The sequence below is a fragment of the Euwallacea similis genome, chromosome 24, assembly GCF_039881205.1.
Source record: "Euwallacea similis isolate ESF13 chromosome 24, ESF131.1, whole genome shotgun sequence".
NCBI lineage: Eukaryota > Metazoa > Arthropoda > Insecta > Coleoptera > Curculionidae > Euwallacea > Euwallacea similis.
The window spans coordinates 513,654-535,270 of NC_089632.1; the positions used below are offsets into that span (position 1 = coordinate 513,654).

The following is a 21,617-nucleotide window of genomic DNA, read 5'->3' on the forward strand; positions in this document are numbered from 1 at the left end:
TACACACACCATATCTCTCATTTCAACATTAGACTAATTATTATGTCTCGGCATTTTAATTGAATTGTAAATTTATTTACATACTTTACAAACACATGTACTGAAATTGAAGTTTTATTTGACATATCTTTGTTTTCATAAGTCATATCATTCATTTGTTATATCATAGACTACTAAGATGAAGTAACGTTGCAATTAGTTATTGTTAAAATATTCGTTTGAAGCTTAAATTTAAATTTAAATAAAAAAAAGATATGTTAATAGAAAGACAACTATGATATTAAATTAATACCATTGTTGGTTTTCTATATAATATTATCTATATGCTTTTTTAACAATACAAAAAAATTATGTTGTTACGTATCAACAAGTAGAAGAAATGGGAATTTAAGTAATTTAATTGAATTTTTCGAAAACCGTTGCTCCTAGCGATACAAATAAGATATAACTTTTTTAAGTAGAAAATGTAGGGGAACAAATTTTATGAGTCCAAAATGACATACACTCTGGCACAAAAAAGTTGAAATGGTTTAAATGACTCCTATTCGTTGATTGTGGCACTCTCTACAAAATACATCAAAATCGTCTATAACTTTGAATTCATCATCTCAAAAAACCCCTAGATAAGAAACTTCGTGAAATTTGCCCGAACTGTTCCAGAGATATTAAAGAAAATTTGATTTCATTTTTCAACTTTGGCACCCTGTATCTCAATTATTATCAACTTTTGGTATAACATTAATTTAGCTAAATTGCATTATTCTTATGTCAAAAATCCACCATTACTCTGTTTCTCATTACTTAAAACTCACCCTGCATATATTTAGGAAAGCATAAGAGCCTAAAAACATACCTTTCTTTGTTTTCTAATCTTTTCTGTTGGAAATTTCGCCTAATCGCTAGCTTACTTCTTGTGGGGCTGGGGCTTCCGCTAGGCGACCTTGACTTCCTATTTTCTACACTCCTGTTGTGTTGGGGAATAGTCGCCTCGTCCAGCACTTGTGTTTCAAACCTGAATCTGTTCAGTCTTCTTCTTTCTTTGGGAGTAAGTTTGGTCGTACTAACGGTGTACGTGGCGTCGACTGTAGACTCCAAAGGTTCTGTTTTATCATTCACAGTCTTATAATCTTCAGTGGAAGCATCGCTATTATCTTTTGTACAGTCGCGTAGCAAAAATTCACGTTCCATGGATTCGCGCATGACTTTTTCAGCGGCCACCACATACGTTTTGTAACGGTCTCTTGCCAAGTTTCTTCGCTGTTTTGTCATCACAATTTTGTTTGCAGTTTTTGAGGATTTCTTCGGAGTGTTTTCTACGCTGCTGTTATCTGTTTGAATGGGAGTTACGCTGTTAGCATCGCTGAACTCGCTTGTATCGACCTGAAATAGACACACGAGTTGACGTTTAATAGTTATTAACCTGGTAATACACCATTTGGCAGTTTATAGTGGATGAAAAATCGGCTATATCAACATATTTGTCTCACAAACCTGCAATTGGAACAGATTTCGTCTGAGTCCTCAGTAAAAGCTGAATGATACTCTCAGTTATGTACACATTACATGTTATTATAGCTAATTAAAAATCTCGGACTCCTCCACTATTTATACAGAGAAACCATACGACAATCTAATTTTAACTAGTTTCGATCATAGCCATGGTTTAAATAAATTGATTATTTGCACAAATAGGACCGGTTGAATTTGAAATTAAATCAAAACTATTCTTACCGGTAGGGAATTATCGACGAAAGTGTGCTCAGCCATGTGAGTCAAACAATCCTCAAACACACTCGTTTCTGTCCCGATAACATCAGTGGCTACGTCAGCTAATGAGTTACACATGTCTGTGATGTCGTTGAATATCGACGGAGGATTCACCATCTCCAAATCAGTTACAGAACTGTTCTGACCAAAGGCAGAAAACTGCTGCTTCACGTTAAAAATTGGATGTGGCCAACAGTCTTGCGCTACCTTCTCCATAGAACCATTAATGATAAATTCTGGTTGCAGTTCGGTCTCTTCGTGGGGTAAACTAGCTATACTGGTGATACTGTTGTCCATGTCCACCAAATTCTGCATTTCCGAGGGAGGATCCAGACCATCGATGTTTTCGATGCTGTTGTTGTTTAAGCTTTTACGACTGGGGAAAAATGAGAAAATTCATTGCGCGCACATTCTACATTAATGGAATATTTGCGTATACCTAGACCCATGGTTTAGGGAATTGCTCAACGCCCTTTTGACCAACAAACTTCCCGGAAGGGACTTTTTCCTGGATACGAGTTTCGGACTCCTGGGAGTCCCTCTATCGTGCCCCCCGATCGTACTATTCGTTAGCGAATTTAACTCGGAGGGCGGCTTTACCGAATCCAAATCTAGAGATTTGGCAATGGAAATACTTTGTGACATTTCCGCCTCCTTTTTGAACACCTGTTAACAAATTGTTTACGTAGACAATTAAAAAGTGTGAGATCTGGTAAGCCATACAGTATTGGCCAAAATACTTGGAACTTTCTTCACCTCTCCAAAAATAAAGAAACTTCGCATGAATCAAATCAAAAGTTATTGTACTTTTAATATTTATTAAACATATATATAATTTATACCAAAAATAAAAACTATTTAAAAAAAACTCAATGATATTGTAAAAAAATCGAAAATGGTTGGAATTTAAAACATCTGGTAGGAAATTCGTGTCGAATTTAAAGTATTTTTAATTTTAGTACTTGGTGTGATGTCCTTTTGCTTTTATTACTTCTGCCATTCTCTCAGGCATTGATTCGATTAGTTCTTCTATTAACCGACGATCTACATTATGCCAAACTTGTAAGAGCCTTTCAAAAAGTTCGTTTCCATTTCTAATGGCCTCTCCTGTTTTTAACCTACGATCTACAAGGTCCCATAAATTTTCTATAGGATTTAGATCCGGACTTTGTGCTGGTCACTTCATGGTAGGAACTTTTTCCAGCTCTAACCACTCTTTTACAAGTTTGGCAGAATGTTTAGGATCGTTGTCCTGTTGAAAAATTAAATTAACTGGCATTGATTCAAATGCATATGGTTCCATTATGTCCCGTAATATGTCACGATACATAAATCGATCCATCTTGCTACAAATGCGATGAATGGGACCCATGCCATACCAAGAAAAACATCCCCAAACCAGCACATTACCACCACCATGCTTAACAGTAGGCTTAATATATTTTTTATTGAGTCTCTGGCCCTTTGGACGCCTTACATGGACTATACCATCACTGGAAAACAGGTTGTATTTCGATTCATCACTGAAAAGAACTTTTTTCCAATCTTGTACTGTCCAGTGAAGATGCTCAAGTGCAAATTGTAACTGTACTTTGATGTTCTTCGTCCGTAACAATGGTTTCTTAGCTGGACGATAGGATTTTAAGCCATTTTCTACTAACCTTCTTCTAATAGTTCTCGGTGATATTGCAAGATCTCCATCGGCCATAATTTTTTGTAAAATTTTTGAGGATGACTGAAACGGATCACTATTTGCAAGGTTGATAATTTTTTTATCCAGTCTTGCAGTTGTCTTTTTAGGCCTGCCTGTACTTTTTCTCGGGATGACATGACCATTTATTTGAAATTGTTTGATAATTCGCGACACAATATTTTTCCGGAGGTTTAATCTCGTGGAAATATCTTTTTGTTTAATACCTTGTTTATAAAAATCAATAATTCTCTTTCTAAGATCAATCGAATAGGCTTTTCCTTTTGCAATTATAATTAATTCAGACATCAAACCGAACTGACCAAGAAAATACATAAAATATGCAAAACATGCCCTTTAAATCCGATAAGAAAAAAGTTCCAACTATTTTGTCCAACATGATACGATTATTATTTTTTTTATAAAAGAATGCAAGCTAGAAATGTTTACTATCATTTTGTTGTTGAACAATATCAAGGCATATTGGCCATGTTAAATTTGTTCACATTAGAACAGAGCTACTTTAGGAATACGGAAATTTTGAAAGTTCCAAGTATTTTGGCCAATACTGTATATATAGGTAATAGATATGATAATATTTAAAATTTCTGAATATTCTACAACCATAAATACAGTACTCCACAAAAGTTTGGAAACATTAATAGCAAGTGGTTAATTATGAGAAATATATATTAGGGGGTTTACTTGAATGCAATTACGAATGTATTAGGTATCATCAGGTCTTGTACTATATTTTCCTATATTCTTGTTTTCCGTTAGTTTGTTTATATTGTGAAAAATAAATATAAATAATTTTTTTTCTAAGAAAGAAAAACACATAAGTTTGGAAACATGCACAAAACAGAGTTGGTATACTGTTGGTTGATAAAGAATTTAGTAGCAAAGTGTCTGTTGCTAAGATCTTTTCAATACCTTGCTATCATGCCTAAAACAAAATTATTATCTTGTGATTTGAAAAGTAAAATAGTTGATGCCTATAAACGAGGTGAAAAAATGATAAATATTGCTAATTGCTTCAACATGTATCGCGGAACAGTGTCAAAAATAATAAAACGATATAAAGAAAGAGGTACCGTACAACCTGCGTTAAAATCTGGTAGGCCACGTAAAACTTCGGTGAATACTAACCGTTTAATAAAACGAATTTCCCAAAAAGATCCAAGAAAAACGGCGAAACGAATCCACGACGAACTTGCAAATACGGAGTTAGTGAAAGACATTTCTACTGAAACGGTTAGACGTAGATTAGTGGAGGCTGGGTTGTTTGGACGGCGTCCTGTAAAGAAACCACTCATTTCCCCTAACAATCGGAAGAAACGAAACGCATTTGCCCGCCACCACTTATCGTGGACAAGTCAGAAATGGAACACCATATTATTCAGTGACGAGAGCAAGTTCCTACTCTTTAGCACTGACGGAATTAAGTTCGTAATGCGTCTTGTAGGAAAGAGGTTTGACCCTAAATACCAACTACCTACAGTTAAACATGGTGGCGATGGGATAATGGTGTGGGGATGCTTCTCAAGATCAGGTCCAGGTCCCATTGTTAGAATTACAGGTGTAATGGATCAGTACGTGTATATGGACATACTATCCAACCATATGTTAGCATTTGCCGAGGAAAATATGCCGTTGCTGTGGACATACCAACAAGATAACGATCCTAAACATACGGCTCGAACTGTTAAAAGGTGGTTTGAGGATCATAATGTTAACGTAATGAAATGGCCGGCACAGTCACCTGATCTCAACCCCATTGAGAATTTGTGGGATTAAATCGATAGGAAGATCAGGTCCCATAACATCACAAATAAAGACATCCTATTTGAAGCTATTAAATTAGAGTGGGAAAAATTATCACCGGAAACATGTGCAAAATATGTCGATTCCATGACAAATCGATGTAAACTTGTATTAAGAAACAAAGAATTTTCTATAAAATATTAAGGCAAATGACTTGTTTCCAAACTTATGTGGTTGTAATTTATGATTTGTTTAGCTAATACATGTATTACTTCTCTACAATGTATTTGATTTCAAAGCAATTATTCTTGAAAAACGACAGATCCGATTTAGCGTTTATCAAAAATTTGCAATGCTAATAAAAAAATAAATTATACTCATAGCTCATGTTTTTGTATTTTGCTCTTACATGTTTCCAAACTTTTGTGGAGTACTGTATATGAATTTACTAGTAAAGTTTTAATGACTTTCCAGCAATTTCATTACATTCATGAAATCATGGTGTAACTAAGATGTTCTTTGACAAAACTTACAGTGGCAATTCTGGCGGCTTCGATAGCTATCAGGGTGCTTTCAGTCATAGTGGAAGTATTAATGGAGGAAAAATCATTACTAATTCCTTCGTCACGATTATCTCCAGCATCAATGACATCCTCGCCACTGCAGCCGTCATTCTGCTCACTTCCGAAAGTGATGACGTTGGGCGCGCTGCCGGACATTGTAGGGAAAGTCACCTCATTTTGTGAAGTGTCGTCGTTCCAAGTGTTGTCGTCGACATTGGACAGGTTGGGCAAGTCCAATTGACTGCTAACTTTGTCTTTGTTAAGATGGCTAGCTTGGCTCACTAGCTCCGCAGTGAACCTTTATAAATAACAGAAGAAACATCAGAAGGGATTAGCAAAAAGAGTTTAAAATCCGAAAGGATTTAAAAAATGAAAATACTATTACATGCAGGATGATCAAGTTGTCAATAATAACTATATAGTTTAAAAATGTCTCAATCGAAATTAATTAATTCTAGATTAATATTTTAATCCGAAAGACGGATCTCATTGTCTTTTATAAATATACACACACATGGAAATTTAATTCAAATCAAATCACAAAAACGTATGGCTTCAACTTAGTTTAAAATATAGCAAAACGCAAGAATATGAGATTTAAATTTAGCAAAACTCTTGTTTTATTAATGAAATAAATGGCAGTACCTGTCAAGAGACTCGATCATAGCATCAGGATCCAGCATTCTATTGTCCACTAGATTGCCCGATTCTTCACAACTCCTCGTGAACTCATGATCGAGATTGGCGCAATTGTCGGAATTCGAAAAGGTAAAGTCGTTTTCGAAGCTGCCCTCCAAGAACTGACTGACGGATTTGCTAGATCCACTCTTCGTTTGATCTGCGCCGTGCAATAGTGGCCTTAATTATTGAAGTAATGAGAACCGTAGTTAGGCTTACCGGTTAATAAGTTCTCTTCGGAATGCGAGAATTTGACCGGTAACGTATCTGCTGCCGGGGGGGTCCCTGTTCTCGCCCGTTGGGCGTCCTGCACTCTCGACGGCTGTCCGGAGCTGTCGAGATTGTCGGTGTCGTTCTTGTCGCTCCGATTTGGTGCGGGACCTTGCGAGATATAATTCAGGCATAAACATAAGATTATTCTTTATTTAATATTTTTATTTTTTAGCTTTTAAATCGTATACAAAAATAAAATGTAGAGAATTCCATTATATCTTAGTCAGAAAAAAGTTTTAATGTGGTCGGACTTCATTTACATTCAGTTTGTGAATACGCAAAAATTACAATAAAATAAACATCATTAAAACTTTTTTCGAAAATTTTCTGTATATCTAGAAAAGACCAGAGAACGGAAGAATGGTACCATAACTAGCAACATTTTCGTGATAAAGATAAGATAAACAGACGTGAAATCTACCTTCTTCTACGCCTGCCACCGTGGTTGATATTTTGGGACACTGCTCGCTTACTTGTGGCTGGATTACCACTGTGCTCCCGGCAACAGACGCAACATTCACGTTTTTTGACCTAGATAAAAAAGAAATAAGTGCTAATCACGAAAAACATCGACAAGAAACGCTAGAACTAAAATAACTGCAAAAAATATTATTTCCGATCGCAAACCGCTGTCGCAGATAAAAAGCAGACAAAAAAAGGTTTATCGTCGACTTATTGCTTTCTTTTATGTATAATATATCGCATATTCTGGTATGTTTGTTTATGTTAACGCTTGCATATTCATAAGAAAATTATGGAATCTTCTACTCATAGGAGTTTTTAATGTTTAAGAGAAGGGTTGTTAAGAGGGTGTTGATATAAATAAAATTACTACATTTATAAGAATTAAGCGATTGTAACAAGCGATATTATAGCGTTTAGTACTGAAATAATGTTTCGAGTTAATATATGGTGAGCGTTAAAGTACGTTAAACTCGAATATACTGGAATCATTTGAAGCCCTGAAGTCGCCATAATATGATTATGAAATTGATTACCAGAAAAAAAATTACCTGTTTTCACCTTCAGAAATATGCTGATTTTGATTCAAAAAACCATCACCTTCGAATGATTTCATATTATTTGGGGCCGATGACCTGTTGACCGAGTGCATTCCAGCTTGAATGCACTCATTTAACAGAGCTTCTTCCTGTTTATCCGTTGGCATTCCAGCATAAATGCATTCTTCTAGAAGAACCTGATCGCCTTCATTCGACGCCAGCGAACTTAAAGACGACAGTGACTCTCTGCGCGGCTGCTTGTTCTGTAGCCTTTGAGATTCGTTGGAAATTGCACGATTATCTATAAATTGTATAACTTGAATAAAATACTTATGATTCATTCACATTTTGCTTCTGATCCATACAATAATAGAAATTTTCAGTCTTTAATAACACTTTACGCTCAGTATAATGAGATTTTAATAAATTTTGACAAGTGTCTAAAATATATGAAAAAGAAAATGCGTTTTTATAAATGTTCTGCGCATAGTATTTTTCAAGCAATTTAAAATAACGAGTCATCAAAACTGACGTGTTTTCAGAGAAAAAATAAATCAAAAACAGACATAATGGCGCTTGCTTCTACATATTATGAGCGCCCCTCACGCGGTATCACTAAATACCCAAATTAATTACACAGATGACAAGGTATCAGACTAAAATTTCCAGGGTCATGTAGACAGAGGAGGAAGAATTGCTTTATAAAAACTTAATATCAAAATATTCTTACCAGATACAGATAGCTTTTTGCTAGGACCAGCACTGCTCGATTTAGCCGCGGGGTTCGGTGATTTTGGGAAGCTGTGTAAATGCGATACTAGTTTAGCAAAGTGGGACACTAATGTTAGAACACCTAACATTGCAAATAACTGCTGTTTATTACTTTACACATTTAACTGCAAAATTCATTTAGAGCAAATAACTGCTGTTTATTACTTTACACATTTAACTGCAAAATTCATTTAGAGCAAGAGTAAACATTAAAAAATATATTCTATCAAATCATATGATATGATAAGCTCAATTTATGACGTCAGGGATAAATTATTATTTATTAATTCAAACAGACAGCCGCGTGCAGTGGATTGTATAAACACGTCACTGTAATATTTAATGCTATAAATTAGAAACAAGGTATGTTTGCAGATGGATTGTCTCAAGTTAAACTTTTTAGGTACTTCTAAATTCAATCCTTCTTTTAAATACGCTTCTTATCATCAAACATATTCAATTTGAGATTTATTAGTAAATAAATTTAACTTACGGTTTTAATCCGGCTACACTTCCATCTACAGTCAAATCGCTTAAACTTGACCTCAGCGAATATTGACAGGGACTATCCTCTACTTCATAATTGGCCACCTCATCCTTTATAGAAAAATAAGGGGGTAACGATGTTTCCCTGCGATCTCTATCTTTCGACTTGACTTCTCGGCCATCGTAACCTTTCTGTTTAGGGTTATTGATCCTTTCTAAACCTGGATGGTGTTTATAATTGAAAGCCGAGGCCACTTTTACGGATTCTTCGGATTTTCGCACTACAGTGACGTGCTGATCGGAGGCTATTTGCGAATGCACATGTTGGGAGTGTTTAAAAGGTGGCGATACACGCCTCGGTAAGATGCTCGTTGCTGGAAGTTTCGATTGCAAATTGGTGTCTAAAAAAAAACACTTTTATAAGCCTTTTTCTATATTTAAAGACAAGGAAAATAAGATACAGTACAGATACAGTCAGTATAATAAATTTATCAGCGACAATGCAATTTAGTAACCTAGCGAACGCAGAGTGACTATTTTAAAGTCGCCATTTGACTTGAAATTTTGAGCACTGTGCAAAAATATAAGATCGTAATTATGCGCCTTTGAGGAGGGTTTGAAGGCTAACTTTTCCGTAACAGTTTTTGTTTTTATCTCTATCATATCATTATTCTAACAGGGGAAACTAATTCTTGTAGAAAATTGTACAAATTAAATTGTAAAAGTAAGGAATATCATTTAGCACACAATCGAAAATCTTAAAATTACGATTTACTTACCGTTCAAATCTTTTTTCGATTTGGGCATGGCCGACTGAATGCACTCTTCTAAAATATTTTCATTCTCTGCTGACAAGTTGCTCGATTCATCGGAGGAAAAGTCCCCAGCTTTGCTTTTTGGAATTGACAAAACACTAAGATTTGAATGCGATCCTGGAATCAAGAACCGATAAAGATTTTCCAATTGACAGTTATTTCAGTAATGGAACTGTCAAGCATGCAATTTAACAATATGCACTTTTAAAACCTATTTATTTTATCCAAGTAGAAATAATTACAGTAGACACTCGATACCGTGAACAAAATAAAACAACGCACGTTCACGTTAGCGATTTATTTATGTAATCGGGGGTTAATCTAAATAGAGTGGAAAACAGATTATTGGGTGACAAAACAGTCTGAAATTTTAGTTTGCTTCTTAGGATTTGTAATTTTTTGCACAAGGGCTGTTTCTCTTAGTCTTTTTAAAACTATAAGGTCTATGAAGTCCACACCACTATATTCTGCCCACTGGATTGCAGTATTTAATGCAGTTATAGCGCTGTCCAGTGACACTTTACTTGACATTTCTTGAAAATTTTCGACTACATGAACTTCACATTCTTTGTCAGCATCATTCCATTCCAATACATCAGTTTCCTTGAATGTAGCCTACAAATATACATAATAGGTGTACAAAAAGAAACTGAGCAATGAAGTTATATGCAATAAAAAAACATACTTAGACACGTTCAATTCGCCTGCAATTGTAAGCAGGTATTGTTTATTTATGACTTTTTATATGATAAAAGTTTCAGTTGTTTAGGAGCTGTAGTTCAGTGCACAAAACGTAAATAGAGACATGGATATTTCCAAGCAATATTTGAGAATATCAATGTTGTTCTGTTTTAAACTGAACAAAAATGCTGCTGAAACAACAGAAATGGTTAATTCGGCTTGGGGAGATAATTCTGTTGGTGCATCAACTGTTAGGAGATGGTTTAAGAAGTTTCGTGAGGAAAATTTTTGTCTTGAGGACGATCCACGTGCGGGTGTCGAAAAAAAGTTTCAAGACGAAGAATTGCAAACTTTACTGGATGAAAATCCATGCCAAACTGAAAAACAACTTGCAGAGCAGTTAGGAGTAACTCAACAAGCAGTTTCAGTTCGATTGCATGGAATGGGAAAAATTCAAAAACAGGAAAATGGGTTCCTCATGAGCTAACCGAAGACAATAAAAATCGAAGAGTTGACATCTGCATGAACTTGCTTTCTCGGTATAAAAGGAAGAATTTTCTGCATAATATTATTACGGGAGATGAAAAGTGGATTTTGTATGACAATCCTAAGCACAGAAAAACATGGGTTGACCCAGGCCAGCCATCCACATCAGTTGCAAAACCAAACATTCATGCCAAGAAAATCTTACTGTGTGTCTGGTGGGATTGTAAAGGAGTTATTTACTATGAGCTTCTGGAACCCGGTCAAACTGTTACAGCTGACCGTTATCAGGCCCAAATGATCAAATTAAGCGATGCTCTGGAGGAAAAAAGACCATTTACGGGCCAAGGAAGTCGGAAAGTGATATTGCTGCATGATAATGCTCGTCCGTATACAGCTAAACCGGCCCAGGAACTCATCTTCTCGTTAGGCTGGGAAATACTCCAGCATGCGGCGTACTCTCCAGACTTGGCTCCTTCCGACTTCCACTTGTTCAGATCCATGCAGTCTCATTTAGCTGACCAACGATTCTTGAATGTTGAAGATATTCGAAAATGGCTCGATAACTATTTTTCGACGAAACCACTAAGCTTTTATCACGAGGGCATCAATCGTCTACCCAGTAAATGGCAAAAGACCATAGACAGTTATGGAAATTATTTTGATTACTAATATTTTCAATAACTATGTTTTTAATGAAGCTTAATTTCGCCAAAAAATGCTCAGTTTCTTTTTGTATACCTATTAAATTACATATGTAATAACAGATTTAAATTGTAAAGATAAATCCCTTACTTGTGGTACTAGTGTATTTAGAAGGTCACAGGATTTGGAGATTAAGCCTGCCTTATCATCGTCCCATTGACGTTTTAAAACAGAAAGAGGTAATTTATCATCGTTATCCTCGGACATTTCAGTGTTCTCTAAAATATTTCTCCAACATTTTGCAATAATTTGTGAATCGAGTCGATTCCATGCAACCGTTAAGTTGACAACAGCTTCCTTAATAGTCAAGTTTTTCAAATTATCAGTGATGTTTGAATTACTTACTATAACATCGGCAAGAAGGCTATTCCTGTAATATAATTTTGTAAGCCTAATAACATTTTGATTCATAGGTTGGATAAGCGGCGTAACGTTAGGTGGAAGAAACATTGTTACTATCTGTCCATCTTCGCTCTTTAATTCTTCTTCGTTTGAATGAGATGGCGCGTTATCTAGCAGAAGTAAGGCTTTTATCGTGAGCCCTTTATTTGACAAAAAACGTATAACCTGTAAAGGAATACGTAAATTTATGCTACGATTTCAAGAAAAATACACAACAAAATTTACCTAAGGTACAAAGGAATGATGGAACCACTTTTTAAAAAACCACACACAGCAGTCATCCACGCAGTCTTGGAGTGTTCATAATCAAGAGGGCAAATAAAGTTTTTAAATGACCTTGGATTGGCCGCCTTAACGATAAGTAATGGTTTTACTTTATGTCTTCCAGTAGCATTTGTGCAAACTGTTGTTATTCGTTGTTTTTCAGTCTTTCGTCCCGGCACTGTTTTTTCTGCAGATGAAACAAATGTTTTGTCCGGTAGAAGTTTCCAGTATAAGCCTGTTTCGTCAGCATTATAAAGTTGATCTAATGTAATTCCAAGTTTCTGCATTTTATTTTTTAACTGCTTTTTGAAAGGGTCAATAAGTTCCGGTTGGGAAGAAAGTTTTTCCCCGGAAATTCTTAAAAACCGAATTCCAAATCTTTTTTTAAACTTCTGTAGCCATCCCTCACTAGCCGTAAATTCCTTATCAGTTTCCTTTATTTCAGAATGTATGGATTTGGTTTTTTGCTTTATCATTTCTCCGCTTACAACAAAATTTTTATTTCGTTTATTTAGAAACCATTTGTATAGCTGTTTTTCCATTTGTGGTAATCCAGACCCTTTAAATGTTTTTTTTTTACTTGATCCAACATATGTATCTGTTATTACTCTTAAAATGGTTTCTTTTTTTTTGCTTTATTTTGCAAATCGTAGATTTAGCTATATTGTATTTTCTGGATAAATTTGAAACACTTGCACCTTTACTTAGCTCCTGAATTACAAGAGATTTTTCATGGAGAGTTAAACACTTTGGTTTTTTCAGCAACATTACACATGTATAACAACACGTATTCACTAAACCTTTCGACAACCGTTCAAAAGCAACAGACAAATGTTGCAATGCAAAAAATGAAACAATAGGGGATCGTCAGTAAACTACAAAGTAAAACTGGGGAAATACCGGGCACGGCGGTCGGGCAACCCCGTATTGAGCATGACTGCCAGGGAATCCCCAGAAGTAGTTCCCCCGGTAACGGAAATCATTGTTCACGTTATACGGTGGTTAATGTTATCCGATGTTCACAGTATCGAGTATTTACTGTATTTACCGGTAAATAAATAATTATTTTACCAGGTGATGAATAATTAGGAGTTATGAATATGGTAACTAATTTTTAACTTTAGAATCACTATAAATGAGTTCTAAATTAAGAATTTCATAATGTGTATGCGTCATAATTCTAATATTGTAAAGTAATCTGGAAAAATCTACTCCCGCTCTCTAGCTAAAAAGTAATTGGCCCGATACTCAAGTCTAAGGAGTAAAATAATATTAAAATAAGGTACACATATTTGTTGACAAGATTTTTGGATGACATTCCATGAGATCATTGTTTTATTTTCCAGATTTGAGAATCTCACCAAATAAACAAATTATTTCGCCGAACTAACCTGCTCGACTTAATTCAGCAGGCGTGTCCTCAGTACAATACATCTTCGGAGGGTCTTCAGAGAGCAAAACGGTATTCACAACAGACTCGTGCCTCGGCGGGGTGGTACGTCTCATCATTGGAATCCCCGTACTGTTACTCTGAATTTTCATAGACTGATGTTGATATTGATACGCAGTTCCTGGCAATTTGTTGGGCGTAGAAGTGGCAGTTGGAACGGAACTAATTAAAGTTGAAAATTATTAATTTCATTTATATTTTTCATTACTAATACAGGGTGTCTAGCAACATTTAAGAATGTATCAGCGAACATATGAGACAAAAACAAAGTTGTTGTGTTTCTCGCGAAGTCAAACTGGACCCAAAAGATACAGCTGACTAAGGTTGAAAAGTTCAAAACCAATTTATATCTTTAAATGTAAGCAAACTATTTACGATAATAAACTATTTCTGTCGTTAGCAATTAGAGAATGTATACAACTAACCCGAAATACTACGGCGAGTCCAGTATAAGTATGGTATTCCCAAGTATTCCATAAGGAAATGGTCATTTTATGAAAGTTATATGTAATACTTTCTCTATGATCATAACAATTTTTGAAAAATAAAGGAGATTCACTACTTAAAATCTCAAAGTTCGACACAATTGTAACCAAAATGAATGGTGGGTTAATATTTGTTTGTTATTCCTGGCAGAAGAAGATATCAATACGAAGCCGTGAGAAATAAATTTATTTCCTTATGGTTGCCAAGAACATGTACGAAAATCTAGAGGCTTTTCAATATAATTTTTGAAGTGATAATAATGTAATATCTTGCTTATCATAGAAAAATGATGTTTCTCTTTTTTTCAACTAGAAATTTAAGCTTGAATTATTTTTCATTAAAAATATTGATTATTCTTGAAGGCAAATTTGGTGACATAGAAATCTGTTAAAAACATTACAGCCCCGCACTTCAATACGTACATATTGGACTGCATGCCGTCACTAATACAGGCAGCCAAAATGTCGTCGTCGTCGCCATCCGAATCATCATTCAATTCATCGAATCCGCTTGTATCCTTTTCATTATCTTTTTTTTCCTGCTGTTGTTCATCAGTGGTTGTTAATTCGATGCTGACTTTTGGTGTTTGATGGGTCAATTTGGCATCGGGGGTCTGAAAATCGGTAAGTGGACCCCTGTAACTCATAACATAATTCAAAAACTAATAAGTACTAAATAAAGATTTTTTGGGATCTCAAAAATGACACTCAGGTATTGTTATTTTGCGAATGCGCAGAACTCCCCTTCGGTGGCCTTTTGATTATTAAGCATAACGAAATTTGTAATTTACAGATGGATACCTTCACATTTAAAAAATAAAAATTAGTGCTAATTGAGGCCAATTGTTATACGACATATGAAATTTGATTTTTGCAAAAATTTTAGTTCTCTTGTGTCAAAAATATCAAATTTCTGTCAGTAATAATTAAGAAATCGATCTTTATCTGCTACATACTTTATCCCGTGAATCGTGATCTTCATTATCATCAATAGTGAGACTGCTTAGACTTGTGGTCGTCGAAAACTGAATTGGAGTACTTTCTTCTTTGAATTTGGTGATGTTGTCTTCGAACACACTTGACTTTTGCGGCGGCTTCTGTTTATGTTCCAAATTTTGTCTGGCATGTTTTGATGGACCGGGAAAGTCTAATTTTTGCTTTAAAGCTCTAGGACTTGAAGGAACCGTTTGCGTAGGTGAATCTGGAAGTTCACTCGGTGACACTATACCACTAGTGAGTCGACTGAAAATGCGGAATTCAAGCCATATTAACCTTAATCATGTATTTCAATTCGAACTGTTTTTATATACTTACATGGAGCTTGTCCTATGATATTGCATGATAAAAACATAAAAATTAATTTTCTATATCGGTTTATTATGACAATACCCACATTGTAGTATATTAAATTGTATCATAGTAATCTTACCTGAAATCTGACACTATGGAGCTCCGATCATCGTGAATGGAGTGTTGTTCGACACTATCCAAAGATGCCAAAGAACTAGACCTTGAGAACATTAATGGCGTCTGCTCTGCATAATTCACCACCTATGAAAATTTTTAATATTTATCTTATTATTTACACACCAATTGATTATTCAATTAAGATCACTTAATATTATTACAACTTATTAAAAATCTTTACCACTGTGGAATGTAAATGTTTTATCCCTGTATATGACGGTGGCCAAACTTGACAAATGCATGTGATTAGAAATTCCACAAATGACAAATTAAATATATTAAGAATGTGTTAATCATCTAACCTCACTCACAGTCGGACAACGAAATTTAGCGCATTGTTCCTTATTGATATAGAGAAAAATATCTGCATTTCATGTCAATCCGAGATTTTTAATAAATTATAATCCCGTACCTCTCTCATTCGTACCTGTTCAAATTTGACAACTTTGGCTTCGTTTGGTGTTTTCGGGGTACTGGCAACCTTCTCGTCTCGAATCATTTTTTGTGCAGATGATGAAACTTCATTCGGATTTTCTTCCAATTTCACATCCTTTTTGATAACTGTCTCGTTTGTAGGTAACGAGTCCAAACCAGACCCAAAACTGCTCACACGTGAGAAATACCCGGGGGTACCTTCTTCGCAATAATTCACTGGTTTTTCCGGTGACATCATTCCGGAACTGAATTCCGATTTTTGCGGCTTCATCGCTGCATTTTCTATCTCGGAAATATCTTCAGTAGAACAGCGATCCTTTTCTTCAATGTCTTTAATTTCCTTATTGTCTTTAGAATCAACATTTGTGGTTATTTCGTTATTTATTTCGGTTTTCACATCAATCGTTCCGACATTTCTCAAATCCGACATTGACGTTGCGTTGGAAAAGACAAATGGGGTCTCGTAAGGCGTTCCTTCTGTGCAGTAAGTTTTCACGGTGTCCTAAAAATATGCTCAGTATAAACAGTATTAAATGAAATTGGTGGAACAAATTGTATGATACACGATTAATAATAAGATTCTCATAAACGTGATTTTTTAAGTAATTAATTTAGTGCATTTTTAACGTTGTGCATAGATTTGCAAGTGTTAAACTTTCAGCAATGTTAAACCTTATCCATTCCCTTAGCAACACTGAAACTAAGAACGAGAAACTCAAAAAATTCGGGGAACGCTAAAATTATTAAATCGTCAGTTAAAGCCCGTGTAAAGATGTTGTGCTTTGCTTAGTAGCAATATCTGTAACTTACCTGTACAAATTCCTGCTTCGTTATTTTACTGCAAATCTCTGAATCCGAATCATCCTCGGCGTATCTCAAGGAGTAGTCAGTGGGCTGGTCCAGATCCGTTTCCGTGTACCCAATATCGAAATCGTCTGTTTCCTTCTTATCGCTATACTTCCTCTCGTCACTTTTCGACATTTCTAAAGGGATGTTCCTAGGCTTAGTTCCGCTACTTTCTGAGTATTTGCGGCTGTAATCGATGGGCTGTTCAGGAGTATCGTCATTGTATGCATGATTGGAAAATTTTGCCTTTATAGGGAGAAAGGAGGCTGGGTTTGAACGTCTAGTAAGTTGGGGGACATAAGGAAGGCTTGAACCACCTTGAAAATAATTTTCGCCAATTTTAATTGTCAACCGAAAAAATGCGGTATCAATTTACCATAGTTCTGAGGTATTTTAGATTTATGCCTCGCATCAAGGGCATAGCTAGTGGAAGGTTCGTTCAAATTGAGACTGGCAAATGCGTTGGTCAGTTGCTCCGGGCTACTATTACCCATTTTGGGACGAGTACCATGCACAAACGTCGTAATATCTACACTGGTTTCCGTGGTAAACTTGACAGGCGAATCTTTGTCAATGTTTTCATACGTCTCGCTGAGAGTAGTGTTTAGATCCTGTGTGAAATATTAATTAAATTTCATGCAGTAGCGAGAATAAGAAAAACATAAATCCATAAAATACGGCAAGGCAACTTATTATCAAATTGGTAGTAGTAGGACAAAGTGGCTATAAGCATTCTGAAATAGTAAAAACAACAATTCTAATTTTGACAAATATAATGACAGTTTTTATAATCATCGTGTATTTTTTCCATTCTGTATAACTTCAGATTAACTGCTGCAGAAATCCTGCCAACAGTACAAATGATACACACCTCAAATGATGATTTAATGACAAGAAATTGCGTATCTAAATAATTATTCATCTAAGAAGTGAAGAAATTGGAATTTTCCTGCACGAGGATAATGCTTTTACGAAAAGGGCAAAGTAGGGTTCAGGCTAACAGTTGAGGACGATAGATGCATCTTTGAGTGCTAGTTTTCATTGAAGTGAATGAAAATATACCGTAAAATAGTTTTTTATGTAATAAGTTTACTAACAATTTGATGACAGACACTGATGACTTAACGGGTTTCATTTCACAATTAGATACATAATGAAAGTAGGTATTTTAATTTCATAGCTTAGTTAATAAATAGAAACAGTAACAATGTTTACGCCAGTTCTGATTATATTGAAATTTATGTTCGCAGGACGAAACTCACATTGTTTTCCTCATTTTTCTTTACGAACAAAAAAGACAACTGTAAGATACCTAAAATAAACAAATACATTATCATTCATACCTCCATCAACGCTTTCTGTTTCCTGGCCCCCAGCGTGGGCAGTTCTGGTAAATTCAACGCTAGTGCGGTCGAATCCATTTTGTGGACCAAACTCTGTTGTGGTTTGCAGCTGAGCAAGTTTTTCAAAGCAGCGCTTGAACCCATCGCGATCATTTTATGTTTAGAGTGGTTCAAGCTGCGTAGCATTGCTGGTGCCCCCATTTGCCATAATGTTTCTTGATCCTGTGCATTTTTTGCAGATAGATTCCACAGAGTGCCGCAAGCATTGGACACTATCGTTAAACTTGGCGATTTGAGTTGGTCCAGGAGGACGTGTAGGCAGTTATGATCGCGGAGAGTTCCCCTAAAGGTAATTACATGTTTGTTGCTGACAATATTTACCGATTAAAAATTTGGAATTGGCATATTCTTGATTAATTGATAATAATGAAATGTAAGCTCATATTCGACGGATGGACGTCCGTAACCATTCATCCTAATATAATGTGTAAATGAAGTATATGAGTACGAGATCTGTTTAATGCGTTAAGTTTTCCACAAAAACAAAGATCTATTGAGAAAAGAAATCGCAAAAAAGTGAAGACATTTTATTTCAAGAGAAATTAGGGATAGTGTAATGATAATCTGTGCACTTAAAAATGGAGACATTGCAAAAGTCAAAGTTGAATATGGACAGGTGTGTAGATCGGTAGCACTGATATCGAACAATCAGAAAAAAGATTAATTGTTTAGAAATATAAAACAAGAAAAAATGCAAGATCATTGATGGTAGAATTATAAACTGCAAAATTAATTCCGATGATTTTTGAAAACCACATTTACTAAGAAACTTTTTTTTTGTCAAAGGTACGGTCAGCAGTTTTTAGCTGACAGTCATTATACAAGGGTAAGAATAAATTGATAGCCCTGAAAGTAGAACTAACCTGTAATCATCCCGAACGGCGATCTGACTAGAAATATTTCGTAAAATGCCACCAGCATTTTCAATAATGGCCAAACTTTTCGATGGTGTTTTGTACGTCAACATGTTCACCAAAAAAGCCAGTCCTCCTTCCACCGCACATATCTCAGATTTATTTTCCGTACAGTGGGCTGACAGATTCCATAGCGCCGATAAAATGGATTTTAAAGTATTCTCCTTATTTTTCAACATGGCGGCTTTCATTAGTCCCGTTACGCTACCCACTTCTCTGAGGATTTCCTTACTGGTTGAATCTGCCCTCCAAGACAAGTTTCTTAAGACACTTGCGGTGACCTATAAAATTATCACAACTTATCACAATTAATGAACTTGTAACTGACAGAAATGTTTTCTACAATATTGTGTATATATTCACAAACTGAGCTTACGTCTAAGCATGGTTTAAATGGATAATTTTGCACATATTATGTAGAATTGTCAATTCGTTATGCTTAGACTTAATCTCGACTTCTGGACCCATGGAGAACATGTGGTTAAGCGGATCAAACCAATGAACTGCATACGGGCTACTGTGTCGTTTTTTTACGAGCCCCACTATTGAAATTTCGGTTATCGAGACACAAAGTCCATTAAACTAGGGCAAACTTGCAAAATTTCAAAGTAAATAATATTACGTTTTGAAATCAGTAGTATTGTCAATATTTTCTTTATAACCTAGTTTACAAACTTCCAAATTTATTAAGTTCTCCGCAAATTATAGCATAATATAATAACAAAGGTGAAAACACCAAAATAAAAGGTTTTACCTAGCTATTTTTTAACTTTTCTCCTTTGGAAATGTGCATTGATTGGAACTTTCTCCACAAATCATTGGAAAAACATTTAGATAGCAACTCTGTTAATTTGGAAACGAATTGGTCTTAAGTCCTAAATTGCGTAAGTTTACCATAGTTTAACTGACTTCATATCCCTTAAGATAACTGAGACTCTAATAGCGTGCGTAACTTATAATTTTAGTTCGCGATGGAAAACAGATGTTTTTCTTTATGTAAATAATTGACAGAAACACTGGCTGAATTGTTGATTGAAAAACTGGGTGATGGTTATAGCGCCAATTTAATGCAGAAATAGCATATTGCCACAATAATTAGTTCATACTCTGCAACACAAATAAGAATATATTATTTTTGCACTAGTTTTTATAGAAAAATCATGGTTTTCCAAGATAAAACAGAAGAATTTTTACTTTGAAATTTGAACTAACATAACTTGGAAAGAAACTCCGAACTCGAGCATTCGTCGATTCTGTTACAAGTTGCAAAAAATAACAAAAAGTGAATCAAAAGTTTACATCGTGTACTTCGCGTTTTAGTAAAACTCATGTGTAATTACTGAAATCGTATACAGTACTGTTCCAGGCCAATCAAACACGAGAAAAACCAGTTGAATTGACTACTACCCAAATCATGTCCATATCTGTTCCCCCCGCACACCCGCGCAAGGACAAGTGCCCAGTTAGTACTGTAAATAAATTAGTACAATATTTATACGTATGGAGCGTAGACGACGGCGGCTGCACTTCTAATAAAATACGTCAATCTCTAAAATGAAATTGAAATTACATCTTTCATTCTTTCTTTGAAACGAAAGGATTCTCTTTGATTCATCGAGTTCAACAGGGTTCTGACGTGCGCTTGGTGAAACACATCCCAATATCTCAAAATTATGAACAATTAAATGTAATGTCAACAACGAGGGAATTGGTCTATTTTCTTCCCGAAACATTTCCAAAAAAGATTGCCTAATTTGGCGATAAGTCTGACCTTGGTAATATCATTTAATGATTTGGACTTTTTCAGAAACACTAAAAGTAGTCGGCATTTTTAAAATAAATGTTTCGTTTCTATTCAGAGAAAAATACCTTACCGTTTCTCTATCTTCGATAATTCGAAGTAAAGTAACTGCCAACGATCGGTTCCATTGGGCTCGGAGCATTATAGTGGGAAGAAATTTGGCGTCAGTCAATTCTATTGGTTTTTCTCGTGTTCGATTGGCCCGGAACAGTACTGTATAATGCACTGACTGAGTAAATAATGTACTGACCTGTCTGAGTTCGTCACTAGGACTTTGAAGTTGAGAGATAAGGGCCCGCATGAAATCCCTGTAGGAGCACAATAACGTTTTGTTTCCACTATCTCCGAATGTGAGGTTTGTGAGAGCCATGCATGCGTATCTACGCATCAGCACGCAATGCCCTTCTTGTGTTACGGTATCGTGCAAAGAATGCTCACACTAAAAATGATATATAATGAATCGTTACAGAATA

General features: G+C 35.4%; 2 protein-coding genes across 7 annotated transcripts in view; both read right to left on the reverse strand.

Annotated features, from left to right (window-relative positions):
- LOC136416602 (adenomatous polyposis coli homolog) overlaps positions 1-21,617 on the reverse strand; it is a 57,255-nt gene that overhangs the window by 13,655 nt on the left and 21,983 nt on the right. For 3 of the 6 annotated variants that reach the window (XM_066401864.1, XM_066401859.1, XM_066401865.1), the window contains 22 exons: positions 21,395-21,583; positions 19,293-19,624; positions 18,370-18,712; positions 17,403-17,637; positions 16,991-17,343; positions 16,158-16,682; positions 15,708-15,829; positions 15,593-15,604; positions 15,235-15,520; positions 14,702-14,892; positions 13,735-13,955; positions 9,773-9,925; positions 9,001-9,394; positions 8,467-8,537; positions 7,749-8,037; positions 7,157-7,266; positions 6,682-6,843; positions 6,430-6,622; positions 5,755-6,082; positions 2,207-2,433; positions 1,732-2,143; positions 854-1,380 (listed from right to left, as the gene is read on the reverse strand). In XM_066401864.1, coding sequence (XP_066257961.1) covers positions 854-1,380; positions 1,732-2,143; positions 2,207-2,433; positions 5,755-6,082; positions 6,430-6,622; positions 6,682-6,843; positions 7,157-7,266; positions 7,749-8,037; positions 8,467-8,537; positions 9,001-9,394; positions 9,773-9,925; positions 13,735-13,955; positions 14,702-14,892; positions 15,235-15,520; positions 15,593-15,604; positions 15,708-15,829; positions 16,158-16,682; positions 16,991-17,343; positions 17,403-17,637; positions 18,370-18,712; positions 19,293-19,624; positions 21,395-21,583 — 5,675 coding nt within the window. The remainder of the gene's footprint in view (positions 1-853; positions 1,381-1,731; positions 2,144-2,206; positions 2,434-5,754; positions 6,083-6,429; positions 6,623-6,681; positions 6,844-7,156; positions 7,267-7,748; positions 8,038-8,466; positions 8,538-9,000; positions 9,395-9,772; positions 9,926-13,734; positions 13,956-14,701; positions 14,893-15,234; positions 15,521-15,592; positions 15,605-15,707; positions 15,830-16,157; positions 16,683-16,990; positions 17,344-17,402; positions 17,638-18,369; positions 18,713-19,292; positions 19,625-21,394; positions 21,584-21,617) is intronic. The other 3 variants (XM_066401862.1, XM_066401863.1, XM_066401861.1) reach the window with 3 other exon arrangements.
- LOC136416629 (jerky protein homolog-like) lies at positions 11,675-12,885 on the reverse strand. The gene is made up of 3 exons (XM_066401903.1): positions 12,454-12,885; positions 11,768-12,244; positions 11,675-11,713 (listed from the first exon to the last, which is right to left on the reverse strand). Exons 1-3 carry the CDS (start codon positions 12,883-12,885, stop codon positions 11,675-11,677), a joined length of 948 nt encoding a protein of 315 aa, XP_066258000.1.